This window comes from Oncorhynchus gorbuscha, linkage group LG12 (assembly GCF_021184085.1).
Source record: "Oncorhynchus gorbuscha isolate QuinsamMale2020 ecotype Even-year linkage group LG12, OgorEven_v1.0, whole genome shotgun sequence".
Lineage (NCBI taxonomy): Eukaryota > Metazoa > Chordata > Actinopteri > Salmoniformes > Salmonidae > Oncorhynchus > Oncorhynchus gorbuscha.
The window spans coordinates 24,352,949-24,372,773 of NC_060184.1; the positions used below are offsets into that span (position 1 = coordinate 24,352,949).

General features: G+C 43.7%; 2 protein-coding genes across 2 annotated transcripts in view; one reads left to right on the forward strand and one right to left on the reverse strand.

Annotated features, from left to right (window-relative positions):
- The window catches only part of LOC123990742 (cation-independent mannose-6-phosphate receptor-like), a 38,846-nt gene extending 24,198 nt beyond the window's left edge, over nucleotides 1-14,648 (reverse strand). Inside the window, 18 exon segments of the mRNA XM_046291562.1 lie at nucleotides 236-395; nucleotides 577-692; nucleotides 992-1,169; nucleotides 1,412-1,562; nucleotides 1,724-1,861; nucleotides 2,726-2,872; nucleotides 3,130-3,276; nucleotides 5,610-5,786; nucleotides 5,932-6,035; nucleotides 6,166-6,358; nucleotides 6,565-6,724; nucleotides 6,948-7,053; nucleotides 7,233-7,344; nucleotides 9,424-9,556; nucleotides 10,578-10,676; nucleotides 11,161-11,285; nucleotides 13,634-13,773; nucleotides 14,412-14,648. Coding sequence (XP_046147518.1) covers nucleotides 236-395; nucleotides 577-692; nucleotides 992-1,169; nucleotides 1,412-1,562; nucleotides 1,724-1,861; nucleotides 2,726-2,872; nucleotides 3,130-3,276; nucleotides 5,610-5,786; nucleotides 5,932-6,035; nucleotides 6,166-6,358; nucleotides 6,565-6,724; nucleotides 6,948-7,053; nucleotides 7,233-7,344; nucleotides 9,424-9,556; nucleotides 10,578-10,676; nucleotides 11,161-11,285; nucleotides 13,634-13,773; nucleotides 14,412-14,551 — 2,526 coding nt within the window. The 5' untranslated portion in view covers nucleotides 14,552-14,648.
- A 1,933-nt stretch (nucleotides 14,649-16,581) lies between these two features.
- Nucleotides 16,582-18,899, forward strand: LOC123990743 (uncharacterized protein C1orf198 homolog). The gene is made up of 4 exons (XM_046291563.1): nucleotides 16,582-16,956; nucleotides 17,405-17,455; nucleotides 17,571-18,239; nucleotides 18,371-18,899. Exons 1-4 carry the CDS (start codon nucleotides 16,651-16,653, stop codon nucleotides 18,425-18,427), a joined length of 1,083 nt encoding a protein of 360 aa, XP_046147519.1. The 5' UTR covers nucleotides 16,582-16,650; the 3' UTR covers nucleotides 18,428-18,899.
- Nucleotides 18,900-19,825: the final 926 nt, after the last annotated feature.

A 19,825-nucleotide genomic window follows, 5' to 3' on the forward strand; every position in this document is an offset into this window, starting at 1 on the left:
GTCTTACCTTCAATTGATATCAATAACAAAAAAAAGATTAATATAATTTGTAGAAAAGTCTCAACTTTTTAATGCTGTTTAATGCGCTGTTTTCCAGATGATGCCATTGGATAAATACTGTACTCTGGTGATAGAAGGAAACTGAAGTGTAAGTTCCATGACCCAAACAGTGTTTAACACACATCATAGTGTGTAAACCTCCTCCTGTAGGTCATCCTGGAGCTTTTACACTAACCTGCTGAGGCTCGTATTTCATCTGGCAGACGGAGGCCTGGCGGTCACAGCCCTGCACGGCATTCAGAGGACGACACACATTGATGTAGTACTTCCTCAGGTTGTTAGGGTCAGACAGGTCCATGGCCTGCCAGTTCCTCCCTAAACTAGACCGGGAAAGACTGAGAGAGAGGACAGAGAGCGGAGGGTTACACACATTCTTCATATATTGTTTCTTGTCTGCCTTCATTGGACAGAAATAGGACAAATAATTTTTCTTGACCCCATGACAAAGGAAGTTTTGTGGCCTGGGAAAACTCCTTTGCCCTAGTCATAACATAACCTTGTGCAGGGAATTCTCACCTGGAGAGGTCGTACTGGTCCAGACTGTTGGGGTCTGTTACCACACACTCCTGTGGCCTCTCTGGACAGGCATAGGACGTATACCACCTGAAGTTATAGGTGTACTTGTCTTCTACCTGTGAGGATCAACATGGTTATGAATGATGGTATGTTCATGGTATAAATACTACAGGTGGAAACAGTGCATATGTGAACCATATGAGGAACTACATATTAGAGATTGGATGAGATCTGTCAGCAGGACATATACCCTGATCAAGACAGCTTGTCTGTCGAAACATTGGACATAAATATTTTTGCATCTGAACTCCTAGAGTGTGTGGCTCTCCTTTATTTTTGAACTGTTCCACTCCGCTAGCCAGCACCTCACCTAAATAGGTATGCGTTACTTTCGCCTCTAGGACCCAGTCAGTACCTGAAACTCTGGCTTTCCAGCGCCGGCCTCTCGGTCACAGAGGAAGGAGATCATAGTGGAGCGAAGGGTGTGCTGCATGTTGTTGTACTGAGAGCCGTTATTGTAGGACAACTTGATCATCCCGTCATAGTAGGACAGCTGAGAGTTAAACTCCCCCAGGCTCCATGAATTAGAGCCACTGTAGCAGACAGACACACCAAACATAAGAACAGAAGCTACAGTATATCCATCCATTACTTCAGACTAAACAGTCAGTCCATTCAGTCCTCCTCTAACCTCTGAACTCTAAAGCACATGTACGGACCCCAGGTATAAGCTTGATCCTATTTTCCTACCACTGTAATAGGGCACTTCCACCTATTGTACATCCACAGGGATTTAGTATGACAAGAAGGGTTTCTTGAAATGGTTAATACATGCCTTTGGTCCACTTGGCAGGCCCCAGCCTTCAGAGGGCATTTGGCTGCAGTGACAGAGCCACAGATGTTAATTAAGTAGTCATAATCTCCATTGGACATGTTGTAGAAGCCTCCTCCAGGTTTAGACAGGGGGGACAGATCAAATGAGAACCCTGGAGAGAGAAGACAAGAGAAAATTATAGTAACAAATCAAACAGCTATATTACATCTCCATAATCTAAACCTCCTGTCCTTGTCTCCCTGCTTCCACATGAAACAATATTAAAGTTCTGGACACAAATTTCTGGTAGGCATCTGGTTCCATGTGACCTACCAGCTTGAGGGTCTTCCACCTTGCAGTTGTCCCCCTCTGTCCTGGACATGACGCAGGCTGCAGCCGTGTACCACTCAAACTCATACACACAGCCGTCACTGGACACACTGCGCATGATGGGGGCACTCTCTAGGTCACCTGGGTAGGACAGGGGGGGGGGGGGGGGACACAGAAAGTCAGGAGGAGTTGAACAGCTAGATTTTAAAGACAACATCAAGGTAGGACAAAATGCTAGCTAGCTCCACTTTCAGGTAGTCTTGCCACGATACAAAAATGTTGACTTCGATACTAGGTTTAGTATCACGATACTAGATATCAAAATGATACCGCAGCAAAAAAGGCGGCGTATCAGCAATAGTCACAGAATGGCACTTGTTCCAGACAGATCTTTTGAGTTCAATATCGTTACAGATTTGGGATTTTTGAATGTATATATTAATGAATCAATTATACAATCAATTTACGTTGGTAAAAAAACAAATCCACAAGTGTATTACCGGCTGGGCACATCAAGCTTAGATGATATCGCAGATCTAACACCCACTATCGGCTTCCTAGGCTACATTGGAAAGTATTTTAGCCTGTAATGGACATTGTTTTGCAAACAGTAATTAACCGTTTCAACATTTTATGTGCCGTGTTGAATCATTCAAGTGTTTTAACTTCTGTACAGCATAAGTGGTGATGCAGCCCAGGCTCCTAGTGAGTGCAGTGGTTTCTCAGGACAAGCTAGAGCTAGCAATGAGGAAGTGGAGCAGGCACGGTGCTCTCATGCTAAAAGGGGACATTGGCAGCGCTGATACAGACTTGATCCTCTATCAAATCAGTAGACGACATGAGACATTTGACAGAAGTACCGAAAGTAACAAAAATTCTAGTATCGAACCGTTTTTCATGTTCAATTATAAAAAAGGAACAACATTTCGGTATAAAATGCAACACTACTTTCAGGCGAACAGTTGTTCACCTTGGACTCTGCAACTAACTATTTCTAACACTCACCTGGCTTGCACTTCAGAATCATGATGGTCTTGATTTTTGTGTGCTTCCTGCATTCTCCTCCCTCAGTGTATACCAGCTGTATGTCGTTGCTGTCAGTCTTGGTAGGGGAGGTGAGAAATTTGCCCAAGCTGATGACTTTTTCCTTTCCTAAAGGAGAGGATGGAATACATTTTTGAATTGCAACAAACAAGCTACAAACTATAAGCCATCTTGGTCTCTCAGATTTGACAGCATGTTGTCCGTGTACAGATAAGAGTCAGGGCCTGTATTCAGAAAGCGTCTCAGAGTAGGTCTAGACTCAGTTGTGCATTTTAGATCATAATGAACATGGGGGACCTGATCCTAGAACAGCACTCCTACTCAGACGCTTTATGAAAACAGGCCCAGATCTTCTCCAGACGTACCCACTGCACAGATGGCAGTGTCCTCGGGGCAGCTGCTGGTGGCCCCCTGCTGGAGGACTTTGTGACACACATTGACGTAGTAGCGCATCCTGTCTGACTTGGGGGCATTGGCATCCACAGCCTCCCAGTTCTGGGCCGACTCAGACTCTGAAAGGCACAAGATAAGTTATGTGGTTTAGCATATACAATGACTATACAAAACATGCTCTTTCCATGGGACTGACCAGGTGAATCAAGATGAAAACTATGATCCCTTATCGATGTCACTTGTTAAATCCACTTCAAATCAGTGTAGATGAAGAGGAGACAGGTTAAAGAAGTATCTTGAACCCTTGAGACATGGATTGTGTATGTGTGCCATTCAGAGGGTGAATGGACAAGACAAAAGATTTAAGATCCTTTAAACAGGGTAAGGTCAGTGCCAGGTACACCGGTTTGTGTCAAGAACTGCAACGCTGCTGGGTTTTTCACGCTCAACAGTTTCCCATATGTCTCAAGAATGGTCCACCACCAAAAGGACATCCAGCCAACTTGACACGACTGTGGGAAGCATTGGAGTCAACATGGGCCAGCAACCCTGTGGAATGCTTTCAACACTTCGTAGAGTCCATGCCCCGATGAATTGAGGCTGTTCTGAGGGCAAAAGAGTGGGGTGCAACTCAATGTTAGGAAGGTGTTCCTAAAGTTTGGTATACTCAGTGTACAGTATATACACAGCTCAAAAAAATAAAGGGAACACTAAAATAATATATCCTAGATCTGAACGAATGAAATATTCTTATTAAATACTTTTTTCTTTACATAGTTGAATGTGCTGACAACAAAACCACACAAAATTGATCAAATGGAAATCAAATTTATCAACCAATGGAGGTCTGGATTTGGAGTCACACTCAAAATTAAAGTGGAAATCCACACTACAGGATGATCCAACTTTCCTTAAAACGTCAAAATGGGGCTCAGTAGTGGGTGTGGCCTCCACGTGCCTGTATGACCTCCCTACAACGCCTGGGCATGCTCCTGATGAGGTGGCGGATGGTCTCCTGAGGGATCTCCTCCCAGACCTGGACTAAAGCATCCGCCAACTCCTGGACAGTCTGTGGTGCAGTCTGTTGGTGGATGGAGCGAGACATGATGTCCCAGATGTGCTCAATTGGATTCAGGTCTGGGGAACGGGCGGGCCAGTCCATAGCATCAATGCCTTCCTCTTGCAGGAACTGCTGACACACTCCAGCCACATGAGGTCTAGCATTGTCTTGCATTAGGAGGAACCCAGGGCCAACCGCACTAGCATATGGTCTCACAAGGGGTCTGAGGATCTCATCTCGGTACCTAATGGCAGTCAGGCTACCTCTGGCGAGCATATGGAGGGCTGTGCGGCCCCCCAAAGAAATACCACCCTACACCATGACTGACCCACCGCCAAACCGGTCATGCTGGAGGATGTTGCAGGCCGCAGAATGTTCTCCACGACGTCTCCAGAGTGTCACGTGCTCAGTGTGAACCTGCTTTCATCTGTGAAGAGCACAGGGTGCCAGTGGCGAATTTGCCAATCTTGGTGTTCTCTGGCAAATGCCAAACGTCCTGCACGGTGTTGGGCTGTAAGCACAACCCCCAACCGGAGGTAGCGGTCCTGCTGCTGGGTTGTTGACCTCCTACGGCCTCCTCCACGTCTCCTGATGTACTGGCCTGTCTCCTGGTAGCGCCTCCATGCTCTGGACACTACGCTGACAGACACAGCAAACAGTCTTGCCACAGCTCGCATTGATGTGCCATCCTGGATGAGCTGCACTACCTGAGCCACGTGTGTGGGTTGTAGACTCCATCTCATGCTACCACTAGAGTGAAAGCACCGCCAGCATTCAAAAGTGACCAAAACATTAGCCAGGAAGCATAGGAACTGAGAAGTGGTCTGTGGTCCCCACCTGCAGAACCACTCCTTTATCGGGGGTGTCTTGCTAGGTGCCTATAATTTCCACCTGTTGTCTCTATCCATTTGCATAACAGCATGTGAAATGTATTGTCAATCAGTGTTGCTTCCTAAGTGGACAGTTTGATTTCACAGAAGTGTGATTGACTTGGAGTTACATTGTGTTGTTTAAGTGTTCCCTTTATTTTTTTGAGCAGTATATATATATATATTTTTTGTGCATTTTACATCCTTTTTCGCCCCAATTTTGTGATATCCAATTGCGATCTAATTACAAACTTGTCTCATTGCTGCAAATCCCCAACAGGTTTGGGAGAGACGAAGGTCGAGTTATGCGTCCTCCGAAACATGACCCGCCAAACCTTAAATGTACATATAAAAGGTATTAGGGCTCATACTCATCTTTCTGATCCCTTTTACTTTAAGTATAAAACTGGAAGTCAAGGGGCTGGTCATTTACATTGATACATGCTGATCGTCAACTGGGATGGAAGCTGAAGGCAGTATTCAAGCTCTCTGCAACTGGAGATGATCCAGGACTCCATCTTACCAGGGAAACGTGTTAAGGTGGACAGGTCATAATGCTTATGGTGTATAGTCTTGTTGTCTGTGACCATGCAGAGTAGATCCTCCGTCTCCTTGACACAGGCGTAAGCCGTCTGCCAGTCAAAGTAGTAGGTGCAGTCTGTCTCACCAGCAAACACAGGTGAGCCACGGCCACCGTTTCCTGAGAAACACACAAATAAGGAATAAGCTGGAATGTAATGGAAAATACTTTAACCTGCCATTGGGGAGAGTCCTCTACAGCAGAAAACATTGTTCATTTAAAAGGTCCTTGCATTCTCCTTGGACATGCTATGGGTTATGCTCACCTGCTGTTTTGTTGCACTCAAAGTTGATGATGGTCATGCGCTGAAAGCCCGAGCTACACCTGCTCCCATCTGGATAGATCAGAGTCAGATCTCCATCAGAGTACCTGGAATAGAGAACAATAAAAAGGGACAATTGTTACAAATAAGGGGAAAAGAAGGAGAGAGAAGCTGAGATGGAGAAATATGAAGACAAGAAATCTGGCAAGAAAAGATGTTTATTAATATTTTAAAAACCTTAGTGTTTGATTCATGTATCTCCCGGCAATCTTTTTGACATCTCCCGTTGCTTTGACTTGGCAGGTGGACACATAGTGCTGGTCGTCACCACACTCTCCTGCCTTGGTCTCCCCACACACATTCAGGTAGTAGAAATAGTTGTCCTTCCCATCGCTGCTCTTGTCCTCTGCCATATAGGGGTCGTCTGTAGCTACACACACAGAACGTGACACAGTGATATTGGTGATATATTTCAACACGTCATTCACTGTTAGAGGAACTATCATAAAGTCAGTGGGGAATTTGGACAGTCATGAGTATTCATAGCATTACTTCCTTTTATTACGCAAAAAAAAGATGCATTGCCCAAGGCTTTGTTTCTCAAAGCCTGGCATGCTCTGGGAATGGCAGACTCACGGCCGAGGGTGAGGTGGGTGAGGTCTATGTTGATGTCGTGCTGCTTGCTGGTCAGGGTGCAGTTGTGACTCTCCAGGTAGTCTCTGTGGCAGGCATACTCAGTCACCCACTCTACCTCATACCTGCAGTTGGATTTGGCTGTCATCTTGGGGTCACTACCCTGTAATGGCAAGGTCAAAGGTCACACATGACTAAAATGACATCTAACTGCTTAAGGGTGTTGTTTAAGGGTGTTGTTTAAAGTGTTTAAATTTAGGTTGACATGTGAAGCATACTTCTATTTTATGAAATACACTATTCTATGTATTAATACTTTCTGTAATATGACGAATAGTGTGATCAATAGGGGATCCACGGGACAGACACCCAGGCTTCTGTCCTACCTCCTGCCTGCGTGAGGGGCAGATAAAAGTGATGGTGACAGCAGGGTTATGGCCACTGCAGAAGTCCGGCGGGCTGACTGAAGCTCCCTCATATCGCAGCCTCAATCTGACACAGTAAGAAAGAGAGAAGTCAGCAGCTCAGTAAGGCAACGCATCTGTGGAGCTGGTCGATAGCCAAGAGGTCAAAATTAAGCAAATACTAAGACTGAGGCAGAGTAGAGACAGAGGCTGCTAGCTAGCAATTAGCATTGCCTGTGTTTATGTATGGCTTTAGCGTGGCTGTACCGGTCCTTGAAGATCAGCTCTAGCTGGGTAGTTGGTAGGCCCATGCTGAAGGAGCCATTGCTGGTGGTCAAGCAGGCAGCAGAGCCTGTGGGGCAGGGGCTCTCTGGTCGGTCTGTAGAGGTGGCAGAGGTGAGATGAATTAGCCTAGGTATTAAGAGTGTTGTGCCAGTAACCGAAAAGGTTTCTGGTTCGATTCCCTGAGTTAACAAGGTGAAAAATTTGTCAATATTCCCTTGAGCAATTACAAGCACTTAGGTTGGAGTCATTAAAACTAGTTTTTTCAACCACTCCACAAATTTCTTGTTAACAAACTATAGTTTTGGCAACTCTGTTAGGACATCTACTTTGTGCAATGACGCAAGTCATTTTTCCAACAATTGTTTACAGACAAATTACTTCACTTCTAATTCACTGTATCACAATTTCAGTGGGTGAGAAGTTTACATACACTAAGTTGACTGTGCCTTTAAACAGCTTGGAAAATTCCAGAAAATGATGTCATGGCTTTAGAAGCTTCTGATTGACTAAAATTACGTAAATTAGCCTATTGGAGGTGTACCTGTGGATGTATTTCAAGGCCTACCTTCAAACGCAGTGTCTTTGTTTGAGATCATGGGAAAATCAAAAGAAAATCAGAAATACAATTGTAGAACTCAACAAGTCTGGTTCATCCTTAGCAGCAATTTCCAAACGCCTGAAGGTACCACGTTCATCTGTACAAACAATAGTGCGCAAGTATAAACACCATGGGACCATGCAGCCATCATACCGCTCAGGAAGGAGACGCGTTCTGTCTCCTAGAGATTAACGTACTTTGGTGCGAAAAGTGTAAGTCAATCCCAGAACAGCAGGAAAGAACCTTATGAAGATGCTGGAGGGAACAGGTAGAAAAGTATCTATATCCACAGTAAAACGAGTCCTATATCGAGCCACTGCTCCAAAACCACCATAAAAAAGCCAGACTACAGTTTGCAACCGGACATGGGGACAAACATTGTACTTTTTGGACAAACATTGTCCTCTGGTCTGATGTAACAAAAATATAACTATTTGGCCATAATGACCATCGTTATGTTTGGAGGAAAAGGGGGAGGCTTGCAAGCAGAAGAACACCATCCCAACCGTGAAGCACGGGGATGGCAGCATCATGTTGTGGGGGTGCTTTGCTGCAAGAGAGACTGGTGCACTTCACAAAATAGATGGCATCATGAGGGATGGAAATTACGTGGATATATTGAAGCAACATCTCCAGACATCAGTCAGGAAGTTAAAGCTTGGTCGCAAATGGGTCTTCCAAATGGACAATGATCACAAGCATACTTCCAAAATTGTGGCAAAATGGCTTAAGGACAACAAAGTCAAGGTATTGGAGTGGCCATCACAAAGCCCTGACCTCAATCCTATAGAAAATGTGTGGGCAGAACTGAAAAAGCGTGTGCGAGCAAGGAGGCCTCCAAACCTGACTCAGTTACACCAGCTCTGTCAGGAGGAATGGGCCAAATTCACCCAACGTATTGTGGGAAGCTTGTTGAAGGCTACTCGAAACGTTTGACCCAAGTTAAACAATTTAAAGGCAATGCTAGCAAATACTAATTGAGTGTATGTAAACTTCTGACCCACTGGGAATGTGATGAAAGAAATAAAAGCTGAAATAAGTATCTCTATTATTATTCTGACATTTAACATTATTAAAATAAAATGGTGATCCTAACTGACCTAAGACAGGGAATGTTTACTAGGATTAAATGTCAAGAATTGTGAAAAACTGAGTTTAGATGTATTTGGCTAAGGTGTATGTAAACTTCTGACTTCAACTGTGTCTTGTCTATATATACACACACATTCTTTATTTTAAGAATGTGAAATGAAGTACATACATACATACATACATACATACATACATACATACATACATACATACATACATACATACATACATACATACATACATACATACATACATACATACATACATACATACATACATACATACATACATACATACATACATACATACATACATACATACATACATACATACATACATACATACATACATAAAGGCCACTGATATAGATTCATGATTTAAAATTGTTATACCCTACTTTCACAGAAGAGTAATCAGTATCACTGAACTGATACAGTATAATTTCTTAATCATAAAACAATTGAGCACAGTAAAGAAACTCACTTAGGCTTCTGCATATGTTAATATAAAAGTCAACTTCATCATCCCAGTCATCCACCAGGTAACCATCTGTGAGTTTGATGAGTGGGTTCAGGTCATGCTTTTTCCCATCCGTGTCAAAGACATAGCAAGGGACCTAGACACAGAGTGAAAGAATTACAAAATCCCAGGATTGATCGTCTTCTATTTTCAGTTTGTTCTGGACTGGTACCTACTGTAACTGAATACACCGAGTATACCAAACATTAGGAACACCTTCCTAATATTGAATTGCAACCCCCTTTTGTCCTCAGAAAAGCCTCAATTCAGAGCATGGACTCTACATGGTGTCGAAAGCCTTCATTTCCATTTTCCATTTAGTTATTTAGCAGACTCTTATCCAGAGCAACTTAGAGGACCAATTAAAGTTAAGTGCCTTGCTCAAGGGCACATTGACCAATTGTTCAACTATTTGGCTCTGGGATTCGAACCAGCAACCATTCAGTTACTGGTCCAATGCTAGGCTCTCTGCCACCCTAGGGATGCTGGCTAATGTTGACTAAAATGCTTCCCACTGTTGTGTCAGATTGGATGTCCTTTGGGTGGTGGACCATTCTTGATACACACAGGAAACCGTTGAGAGTGAAAAACCCAGATGTGTTGCAGTTCTTGACACAAACCGGTGCCCCTTGCATCTACTACCGTACCCCGTTCAAAGGCACTTAAACATTTTGTCTTTTCACACTCAAACGGCACACATACACAATCCATGTCTCAATTGTCTGAAGTCTTAAAGATCCTTCTTTAACCCATGTCCTCCCTTTCATCTACAATGATTTGAAGTGGATTTAACAATTGACATAAGGGTTGTCATGGAAAGAGCATGTTTTGTTTTCTTTACTCAGTGTAATATTGGAATGACTTTACATTTAAATTAAACATTTCCTTTATTCTATTCATTTTTTTTCTTTAAACAAGAGACAGCAAAGGACTTGCTGAGAACTCGTGATTTTCCACAGTGTGAATGTGCTCATCACATACTCACCTCCCCCCACACACAGTGGGATCACCGATGCCTTACACACTGCCACGGAGTCACACGCGTCTGCACACACATCACAAATGGGTGACATACACACATCCTGCCCTGACAGCTGTAGACCACAATTCAGACATACCTCTTTATTGGGCTTGTATTTATCCTTTTTGCAGGCTGCATATGTTCTCCATTCAAAATAATGAACACACTGGGCCACAGTCACAAACTCTGGTGTTCCCTGGGGGTAAGAGCACAAATATAGTTCAAGTTGACATACTGTATGACCTGACCGTTTACTCAATCTTAGAACTGCTACAGTAGACGTGGCTGTGACGGCCTACAAGGAAGTCACTACTTGAGGAACTGGACTGGCAGCATGATTACTGTGTTTGTTCAGCAGCAAAGCTCCTGCAATCACATGGTCACACTTATCAACAAGCAGGCCTGGTATTGTTTAAAAAAATAAAAGATAGGAGAGCACTGTATCATAGTTAATATGTTTCTCAATAGAACTTCAAATGTTCAAATAAAGAAACTACCACAGAGTGGTTGCAGTTTCATTACACCACCAGACTGACAAAGAACAATGCCTAGTGATGAAATTATTCTCTAACTAAAACCCACAAGTGTGGTTTGACAGGAAATTCATAATCAGCTTCCAATACATACATTTCCCCATGACTACACTTCATTTGTAATGACAGGTGCTACTGGTGACTAACCATAGTCTTCCCACACTGGAAACTGATGCTGCTCTGGACATTAGTATCGCTACTGCCTGGGCACTTCTCAGTGCTGTTGAAATCTATCACGCTGCTCCCAGTCACCTTCTTTAAGGACAGATCACCTGGAAATAGAAGTGGAGGAGTGAGAAGTAAGCATTTGCATGTTTAAGAGGCAGAGACAAGTAACAGAATTGTTTAAGAATTTGTTTCAGTACTCTATGCCGAACCATGTACTCCCTGCAAAACAAACTCAACAATTCATTAAAACCTTAAACTTTCCCAGTGGTTTCTTGTGGATGATTAATACAGGTTTCAACTGAATCTGAAGCCTCCACCAATTCTCCCAGTCCCTACAGCGGTGGGGTCAAAGCATTACGCCACAGGGTCTGGAAGGGTTAGTAGTTGAGGCCATTTTTCTGCTGAGCTGTCTGGCCATGTACAGTCCAGACAAAAACAGCATGGGAGTATGACCTACTGGACAACACTGCCCGTCTCTGTCTGCTCTGCCAACAGCCTGGCGTCTGGGCAGGCTCCATACTTACCGTTACAGCTAAACTCCAACCAGAGAGATTGAGAACAAACTTTTTGACCAGTTATTACCTCAAAGACACTGTATTTTCCCCTCTAACCACATTGGATAGGGTTTCTGTTATTGTGTTTTGAAGGGGCAGAATCCAGAACGGACGAACTGCTTTGCACAGCAGAAAACACCTTCTCAGAGTGAGGTAAAAAGGTTTAGGGTGCAACACCAACAGCAAAGTTTTATGTAATGATAAGTAGGGCATTTATATTTTACTATCGTTTGTCCAGATAGCAGTGTCTGTTTATACAGTGCTATTAGCTTTCATTGATTTTACTGTATTTTGACCACAGAGACTGAATCCACTGCTGTGTTAGTGAACACTGTCACACTTACAAGTCCTATTTTAATTCCCTTCATGCACCATGCTTTATCGCTCTTATATCATTAGATATCTTCAGTATGCATGCATGACTAAGTCGCTTTGGATAAAAGCATCTGCTAAATGGTGCATATAATATATATACATATATGGCCTAAATGAAAGCTATTCAGCAGAACCTGGAGCTGATATATTGCTACTCAGCTGACCCAGTAACATAAATTACTAAACAATAGAGGTGACCTGGAAGATTCAATTGCATATTATGCAAGGTCAATTGCCTGCATGCAAGCAGCCTGGTTGAATTCAGAGGAAAGCTGTGTGAGCAAATCTATGCTTGCAAATTGTCTGTTCCATGCTTATCATAGCGTAAAGGCACAGTCATGTGAACAGGCAACTCCTCTGGTTCACCTTTAACCTCCTTTGATTATTCCAACACAAAAGACATTGGTTAGTCACTCGTTATCGGCATTTGGTCCGTCACAAGAGCCCCTTCCTATCCTACTCTGACACTCGGAGCTTGTTGAGTTGAGCCGAGTGTGTAATACCAGCTGCAGGCATTTTTCTCATGTAGACTTTAATCATGACCCGACTTTGTTTCACCCTGAGCGCAGTCAAGTGTCCCAGGCCGGGACTTATTGTGATGATCATGTTATGGAATAGTCTAGTCCAGTAACCCTGTTCTCTGTCATGGCCTCCTTACAACGCAGATTCATTTGAGCACATTAATTTGAGCTGAAAAAATGATGAGTAAGTCCAGGTAAACCACAAAACATGTATAGCCAAAACAGCTAGCCTATATTTGTCAAGGAAAACCACTTCTCTGAAATGCTTAGCTACGTCAGCACTAAAGTGAAGCAAAGCAAAGTATTAAGTGTGATTCAATTAGTTTGATATCAGTGCTTCCTCTGTTTACAGCAAAAGCTGAGGATAAGGCTCCCATTTTTTCAGTTGGGGGATTTTAATGACATCCATTACCAAATAGTACTGGAAAATGTGTCATCATTGAGGAACAGTTTGATAAGATAAAACTCCCAGTAAAAGTTTGCCTACCTTTTAAGTTTTGTTTGGTTGAACAGACCCTAATAATTGACCTTTCACCAAATCATAATGCAAACTTTGTATTTTATAACAAATTGTGTCTCTTCACAAAACTGCATTAAACCAGCACCTCACTGAAACAAATCAACTGAATCAATGGACATCGACTTGACTGGCATCTAACTGGAATCCTTTCAGGCCCATCCTTACTTCGGGGTGCTCATGGTGTTATTGCTGACTCCCACTGTGTCCTGGCAGCAGCATATACTACAGTGATCTATTCTACAGCAGCAAAACGTTCTGCCTAATCAGCAGGCCAGATAATCAGATGCCAACCTCACTTAATGAACCCTTAGCACATCCTCCTAACAGCGGCAGGGCCCTGTGCTGGAATTAGAGCCAATAGTTTTCCCTGAGCGTAAGTTACCAGACCGGGAAAAACTCCAGAGCCTTGTAATAGGTTACAAGGGACAACCTGGTACTGACCAGGTCACATTGTCAGGGAAAACACTTGTCCCTATACTCACCCACTGACTGGTTATTTTGACTGGTGAGGTTGTTGGCACAGACAGCACTGCCGGCCCCACATCCAGTGTGAGGTGAGGAGTCACAGAGCTTCAGTGTGTATTTTACTTTGTTGTCTTGGTCTATAGCCTCCCATTTGTAACTGTAGGACAAGGAGACAGAAGGAAAAAAATTATAATAGTTGTTGAAATACATTTGCAATCATTCACACCAGCTCAATGTTAACATAACTAAACATTACACTGTTTATGTTTTATCTATGCGTCCTCAGAAAACATAGTAAAAAAATACATTAATATGCAGTTCCAAATATGATCACAGCAACGTTTTCATGATTCAGAAATCAATCACCATATATGGCTATTAATTAACCTAGTACATAACATTAGCCTACAATTTTCTTTCCAAATAAACAACTCGTGACGCTTCTGTCTATCCACCGACCTCTTCCAGATGCCAGTTCTATTTTAAGCCGTATGTTCTCACAAGTAGAGTCTCATAATAAAGACCGTGGTCAGCCAACTGACTACACACCACCTTTCTATCCAAACAACTGCCTTGCAAAACCAGGTTCAGGGGCTACGCCAGATGAGGAGCATCTGACAATGGAGACACAATGCTGTTTCCATCCTCATATGTATATCATTGTTCTGTGCCACTCTAAATGAACTGTATAAGCTGCGTTTGTTGCTAAATACCCTTCCCATTTCTGAAGAAGCTTTATACCCTCTTCTTTACTGTCATGAGAATGCGCCAGTGAGCGGTGCCTCCATACTTTACCTGCAGAGGTCTTGGTACCAGAGGCTGACATCAGAACCCGCTGTGCCGGAGGGAAATGTAACCAGGACCGTTGTGATTGAAACAAGTAACATTACTATTTTCCAAGGCACAGCCTTGTTACAATTGCAAAGCGAGTGCATGTTTTGTATCCAGTATTATAAACTAGAGCATTATGTCCGACATGATACAGCAAAAGTCCGCTGGTAGTCTTCAGCAGGAACTGGGTGAATCACATGACAAACTGAACACATGATAGAAGACGTCACGTGGTATGACCTTCCACGGGTCATCGTGAACAGCGCGTTCACGTTATGACGGAGTGATTGGAGAAACGATTTGTCTACTTCAGAGGAACGACTTGGAGCGTTCAAGTGCCTCGGAGCACGAATGGAACGCAATAACCACTCTACCAAATAATAATTTAGTGGGTGCTTATATTTCTCCTATTGGAAATCGACTTTGTTGCATAGCCCACTCTCCCAGAGACACCTCAGATAGTGTGGTCATGGCCAGGGTTTGCCATTATCAACTGCAACATTGACTTTCGTTTGATGGGCTTCCTGCCGCCCTGGTAGGTGATGTCAGATTTCAGAATGTGTGAAATATCAGGGTCCAGAGATCACACCCGAGTTTCCTAGTCATAATTATGAGTTGGAGGAGTGTTCACTTGGATTTTTCCACCACCATGCTAGGGTGGCTAATGCTACTACCTGATGTTGTAGTGCACTTCAGTCAGGGTTACGCCTTGAGCACACCGACAGTGTATTTGCGCAGAATAGTACACAACATTATCTGGATATACGTGCAACAAAATTTCAACATTAACCCTCTACTACCATTTCTGTCAAGCCATCTAAGCATACAGTTTGCATACGTTCGATAAATCAAATTTATGCAACGCAATGCTGCAAGGCAAACGCAGCGTTGCATTGGAAATGAATGTACTGCTGGTGTACCAAAACACTGTTGGTGTGCAACATCCGTAAGTTGTCAGAAAATGGTGGTGGAAATCTTTGTTTTATTAAGAAGTAAGCATTTTCCCTGTTTTTCCCCAACTGTGAGCCATTAAATCGAGTTAAGGAGGAAATCGACTCCTTTGCAGCTTTAACGGATGATAGGGGTGTAGAGCCGGCTGCATACATTTCATTTGGACGGTATAATGAAATAACTCAATATCGCCATCTGTGGGACTTTGGGTAATCTTATCATAGCACTGGCAAACCATGGTTGACAAGTGGTGTGTGTAAACCCTTGATGACTAAGAGGGGGAGCTGTATTGAAAACGACGTGCTCTTATTGTCTACATTCGTTTTTGACACGTTTATTCTTTTACAGGCACTTAATGCATACTTTTACGTGATATTATGTTAGCTAAACACATTTAAAATGAATAAATATACAAAAACATTTTATTTAAAGTATATATTTTTGAGATTACTAATGTTACTGTCCCCACTACAACAAAAATACTTAAATACATGGAATTTTGTCCTTGAAACATTTAAATACTGTAGATTTCCATTAATTCCTATGGAGGACTGCTCATACTAGGGAGTGCTTACGTGGTCGATCAGTGGCTTCAAAGCCTCTCGGTGGCCAATACATAGCATCAACAATCCAGGGTTTATATAAATCATTGTGCTTGACCAACTCCCTGACGAAAATGTCTGACTTTTATCCCATCATAAGAAGGTTCATGAACATTATAGTAGCCTATTCTAATGATATGGCTGCAAATGAGTGGTCGCGTTCCCCTGCTCAGACGTTGTTGCACCAATTATTACGGCTAAGTCGTCGACTGTGTCATAGACTGACAGTTGTCGCGTTCAAATCATTTGGGAACTCTGAAATCTCAGACGTATCAGACTTTAGTTTGTTCAAGACAAATGGGAACTCGGGAAAATTTTTTAGCTCCGACTGGGATTTTTTTTTTAACGGCCACCCCAACTGGGAATTCCAAGTTGGAAACTCAGGCATCTTTCTAGAGCTCCAACTTTCCGACCTGAAAGATGACTGACGTCATCATTTGACCACATTCTTTTTCGGTGAGTTCCCCGTTATCTTGAAAGTACCAAGGTTGCTATAAATTCTATGGTGTTAGCTGATTCTTAAAATAGCTACCTATTCAGGTGTTGTAATATTTGGCATGCATCAGCAAGGCAGAGGAACGCGCTCATTCGTACGTCATCAATGACCGCTCCCTTTCAACGCTTAGGAATGCTGTACAGCTGGTCGGAAAATGGCTGCTGCGACTATGGCAGGGGCCGATGCCCATAGGATGGAGCAGAAAAAGTTGGAGTATTTCTCCTCCATCAACTCCATGGCCAGGAAAATAATGCAAGAAAGGGAAAACATCAAGGAGAGACATGGACCCGATTGGGAGAAAATGACACCGAATGAACAAGACAGCGCCATCGACAATGGAATGATGGACCCACATATTCGTGCTCGATATGCTATGCATAGGGTTGACCGAGAAGAAGTCATTTGTTATCCTAAATTGCTCATTCAGACCGGACAGAAAATTGTCCATTTTGGTGTTGAGGTATGGACTTTTACCCGATTTGCATTGGTAGCCACATATCTATTTCATATAGAATGATCTACGTTTTCTCGCATGATTCCAGCTAGCTAAAATGGCTAACACACGAATTTGGTTAGCCACGACAGAGATTTTGGCTGGTAAACATCATACCAGTAACAAAACCATGCAAGAGATCGAGATGGATCAGATGGCACTTTTCAACATGGTCTTCCCCGTGGTATATACGGATGGGCATTTGTTATGATAACATGCTCTGTCTGATTTGGAAAATCTGGGAAACTAGCTATTTTTGTTTTGCTGTCAATTGATTCCCTCGATTATCAAAACACTCAGCCAGCTAGCTATAGTCCATTAACCTGACTGGTAGTGTTTCTGCATGTGAAGCGAGTAGTGGTTTGTCACTAATCATCACACTTTTATGAAAACATCTGTTTGTTTTCAATTTCAGGACATAACTTGGCAAGATGAGCACTCTGCCCCATTTTCCTGGGAGACCAAGGTGTGTATGACTGTGCCCATGTTGTATTCTACCATTCACAAGATTACCTTATATTGATGTAGCTACAGTACACATTTTATTTTTGGTCAACACAGTATATCCTCTCTCTTTACAGAGCCAGTTGGACATCAGCATGACAACAGGTGAATCTGTGCAGGGCATCTCCTCTTCAATCGCTAACTACAAGCCAACTAATGTCACCCAGAGCAGCCAGCTGAGCAAGGTGTCCAATGGCGAGAGCCTCGGCCTGGGCAGGAAAGAGGAGTCCTCCTCCTTCTGGAAGATCAGTGCTGAGAGATCCAGGCTGGAGGGTGAACAGGCAGACTTCCAATCCCTAACCCCCAGCCAAATCAAGTCCTTGGAGAAGGGGGAGAAGCCACTGCCCTCCTACCTTCGTCAGGAGCCCACCCCCAAGGAGGCAGAGGAGAGCCCACCCCCGGTACGGGTGACCTCGCAGAGATCCCCCAGGCCGCCTGCACCTCCTCCCCCTGTGCCCATCGGTGTCCCCCCCCCAGCAGCCATAAGTGTGACCCCTATGAGCATGACTCCTACCCCTGCTCTTATCAGTGTGTCGTCCACTGTGGCTGGCTGGGAGCACGCTCAGAGCACCCTCCCCTCAGTCAGCAACACAGTGGAGGACGTCTTCACTCCAGGGCTGGCCAAGAAATCCCCGGGGCTGCCCACCAATTCCCCTGCCCACTCAGGCAACACTGCCAGAGAGAGAGAGGACAAGGCTGCTGCTCAGTCTGAGTCGCAACTGGCCACCAGTCCCACCTTCGCTCAGGTGAACAACCCATTGTGGTTTGATACTGATCAATTGGCAACAGCATTTACCTGTGTAGTAACAGTCTAATTACTCTGTATTACATGTTACATAGTACATTTACTTGAATGTTCTTTTTTTTCTCCTACCAGTTTAATACCAGCAGCAACGTCCTGAAGACCGGATTTGACTTTCTTGACAACTGGTAACAGCGGCTTCAAGTAACAACATTGAGTGACTGGATCAACTCAACACTCGAAGGACCATTTTGATGACCATTTTAATACATGTATTAAGGAAAGCCAACAATTGAACTGACGATGTCTATTCATCCTAAATGTCTTTTTATGGCATATCTCACTACGTGTGCTTTTGATTCCCCACTGCCAGAACCCGCATCCTCCAGCTGTTACCTTTACCTTTTTTACTCTGACCTCGTACTAGTGCTAAGCATTACTGTAGTGTACACTAATGAGAAGCACTCAAAGCGGTATGTTTAGAAAGCCAGCATGTTAAGTGATTTATACCACTTGCAATATAGATCTACAACCATTTTACATTACAAGAGTGCTATTTTACAGAATTTTGTATGTAAATTATATTTACTGTATGCTATATTGCACTCATAGATTTTGAAAATCTGGATTCAAAGCAAATAAATTATAGAGAAGGAAGTCTGTTCTGGGATTGTACATTTGTTTTGATTCAGTGACAATATCAGTCCACAATGTGGCAGCAGAGATCTTGGTTCAATTGAGAACATCTCACAAATATACAAATAGAGAATGAACTGTCTGAGCAGACCCTGATAAAATGGAAAGGTAAAACCAGCAAAGCATCAGACATATGTCTGTATTGGTTAAGTTACTCCAAGTGTACTGTAAAAATTCCTTTGACTCTCTATGTCCCCTATCCTCCAGGCCGGCTCGGTCCTCCCCTCCCGCCCCGTGGCTCGACGACTCATTGCGAGCTCACAGAACAGGGCTCCGGGCAGCCGAGCAGAAATGGAGGAAAACTCGCCTCCCTGCGGACCTGGCATCCTTTCACTCCCTCCTCTCTACATTTTCCTCCTCTGTCTCTGCTGCTAAAGCCATTTTCTACCACTCTAAATTCCAAGCATCTGCCTCTAACCCTAGGAAGCTCTTTGCCACCTTCTCCTCCCTCCTGAATCCTCCCCCCTCCTCCCTCTCTGCAGATGACTTCGTCAACCATTTTGAAAAGAAGGTCGACGACATCCGATCCTCGTTTGCTAAGTCAAACGGCACCGCTGGTTCTGCTCACACTGCCCTACCCTGTGCTCTGACCTCTTTCTCCTCTCTCTCTCCAGATGAAATCTCGCGTCTTGTGACGGCCGGCCGCCCAACAACCTGCCCGCTTGACCCTATCCCCTCCTCTCTTCTCCAGACCATTTCCGGAGACCTTCTCCCTTACCTCACCTCGCTCATCAACTCATCCCTGACCGCTGGCTACGTCCCTTCCGTCTTCAAGAGAGCGAGAGTTGCACCCCTTCTCAAAAAACCTACACTCGATCCCTCCGATGTCAACAACTACAGACCAGTATCCCTTCTTTCTTTTCTCTCCAAAACTCTTGAACGTGCCGTCCTTGG

Bases quoted from the DNA above. Each gene is read 5' to 3' on its own strand.
- LOC123990743 (XM_046291563.1), top strand. From the start codon at position 16,651: ATGGCTGCTGCGACTATGGCAGGGGCCGATGCCCATAGGATGGAGCAG. The intron at 16,957-17,404 runs GTATGGACTTTT...TTTCAATTTCAG, and splicing joins TTGTCCATTTTGGTGTTGAG to GACATAACTTGGCAAGATGA. The intron at 17,456-17,570 runs GTGTGTATGACT...CTCTCTTTACAG, and splicing joins CATTTTCCTGGGAGACCAAG to AGCCAGTTGGACATCAGCAT.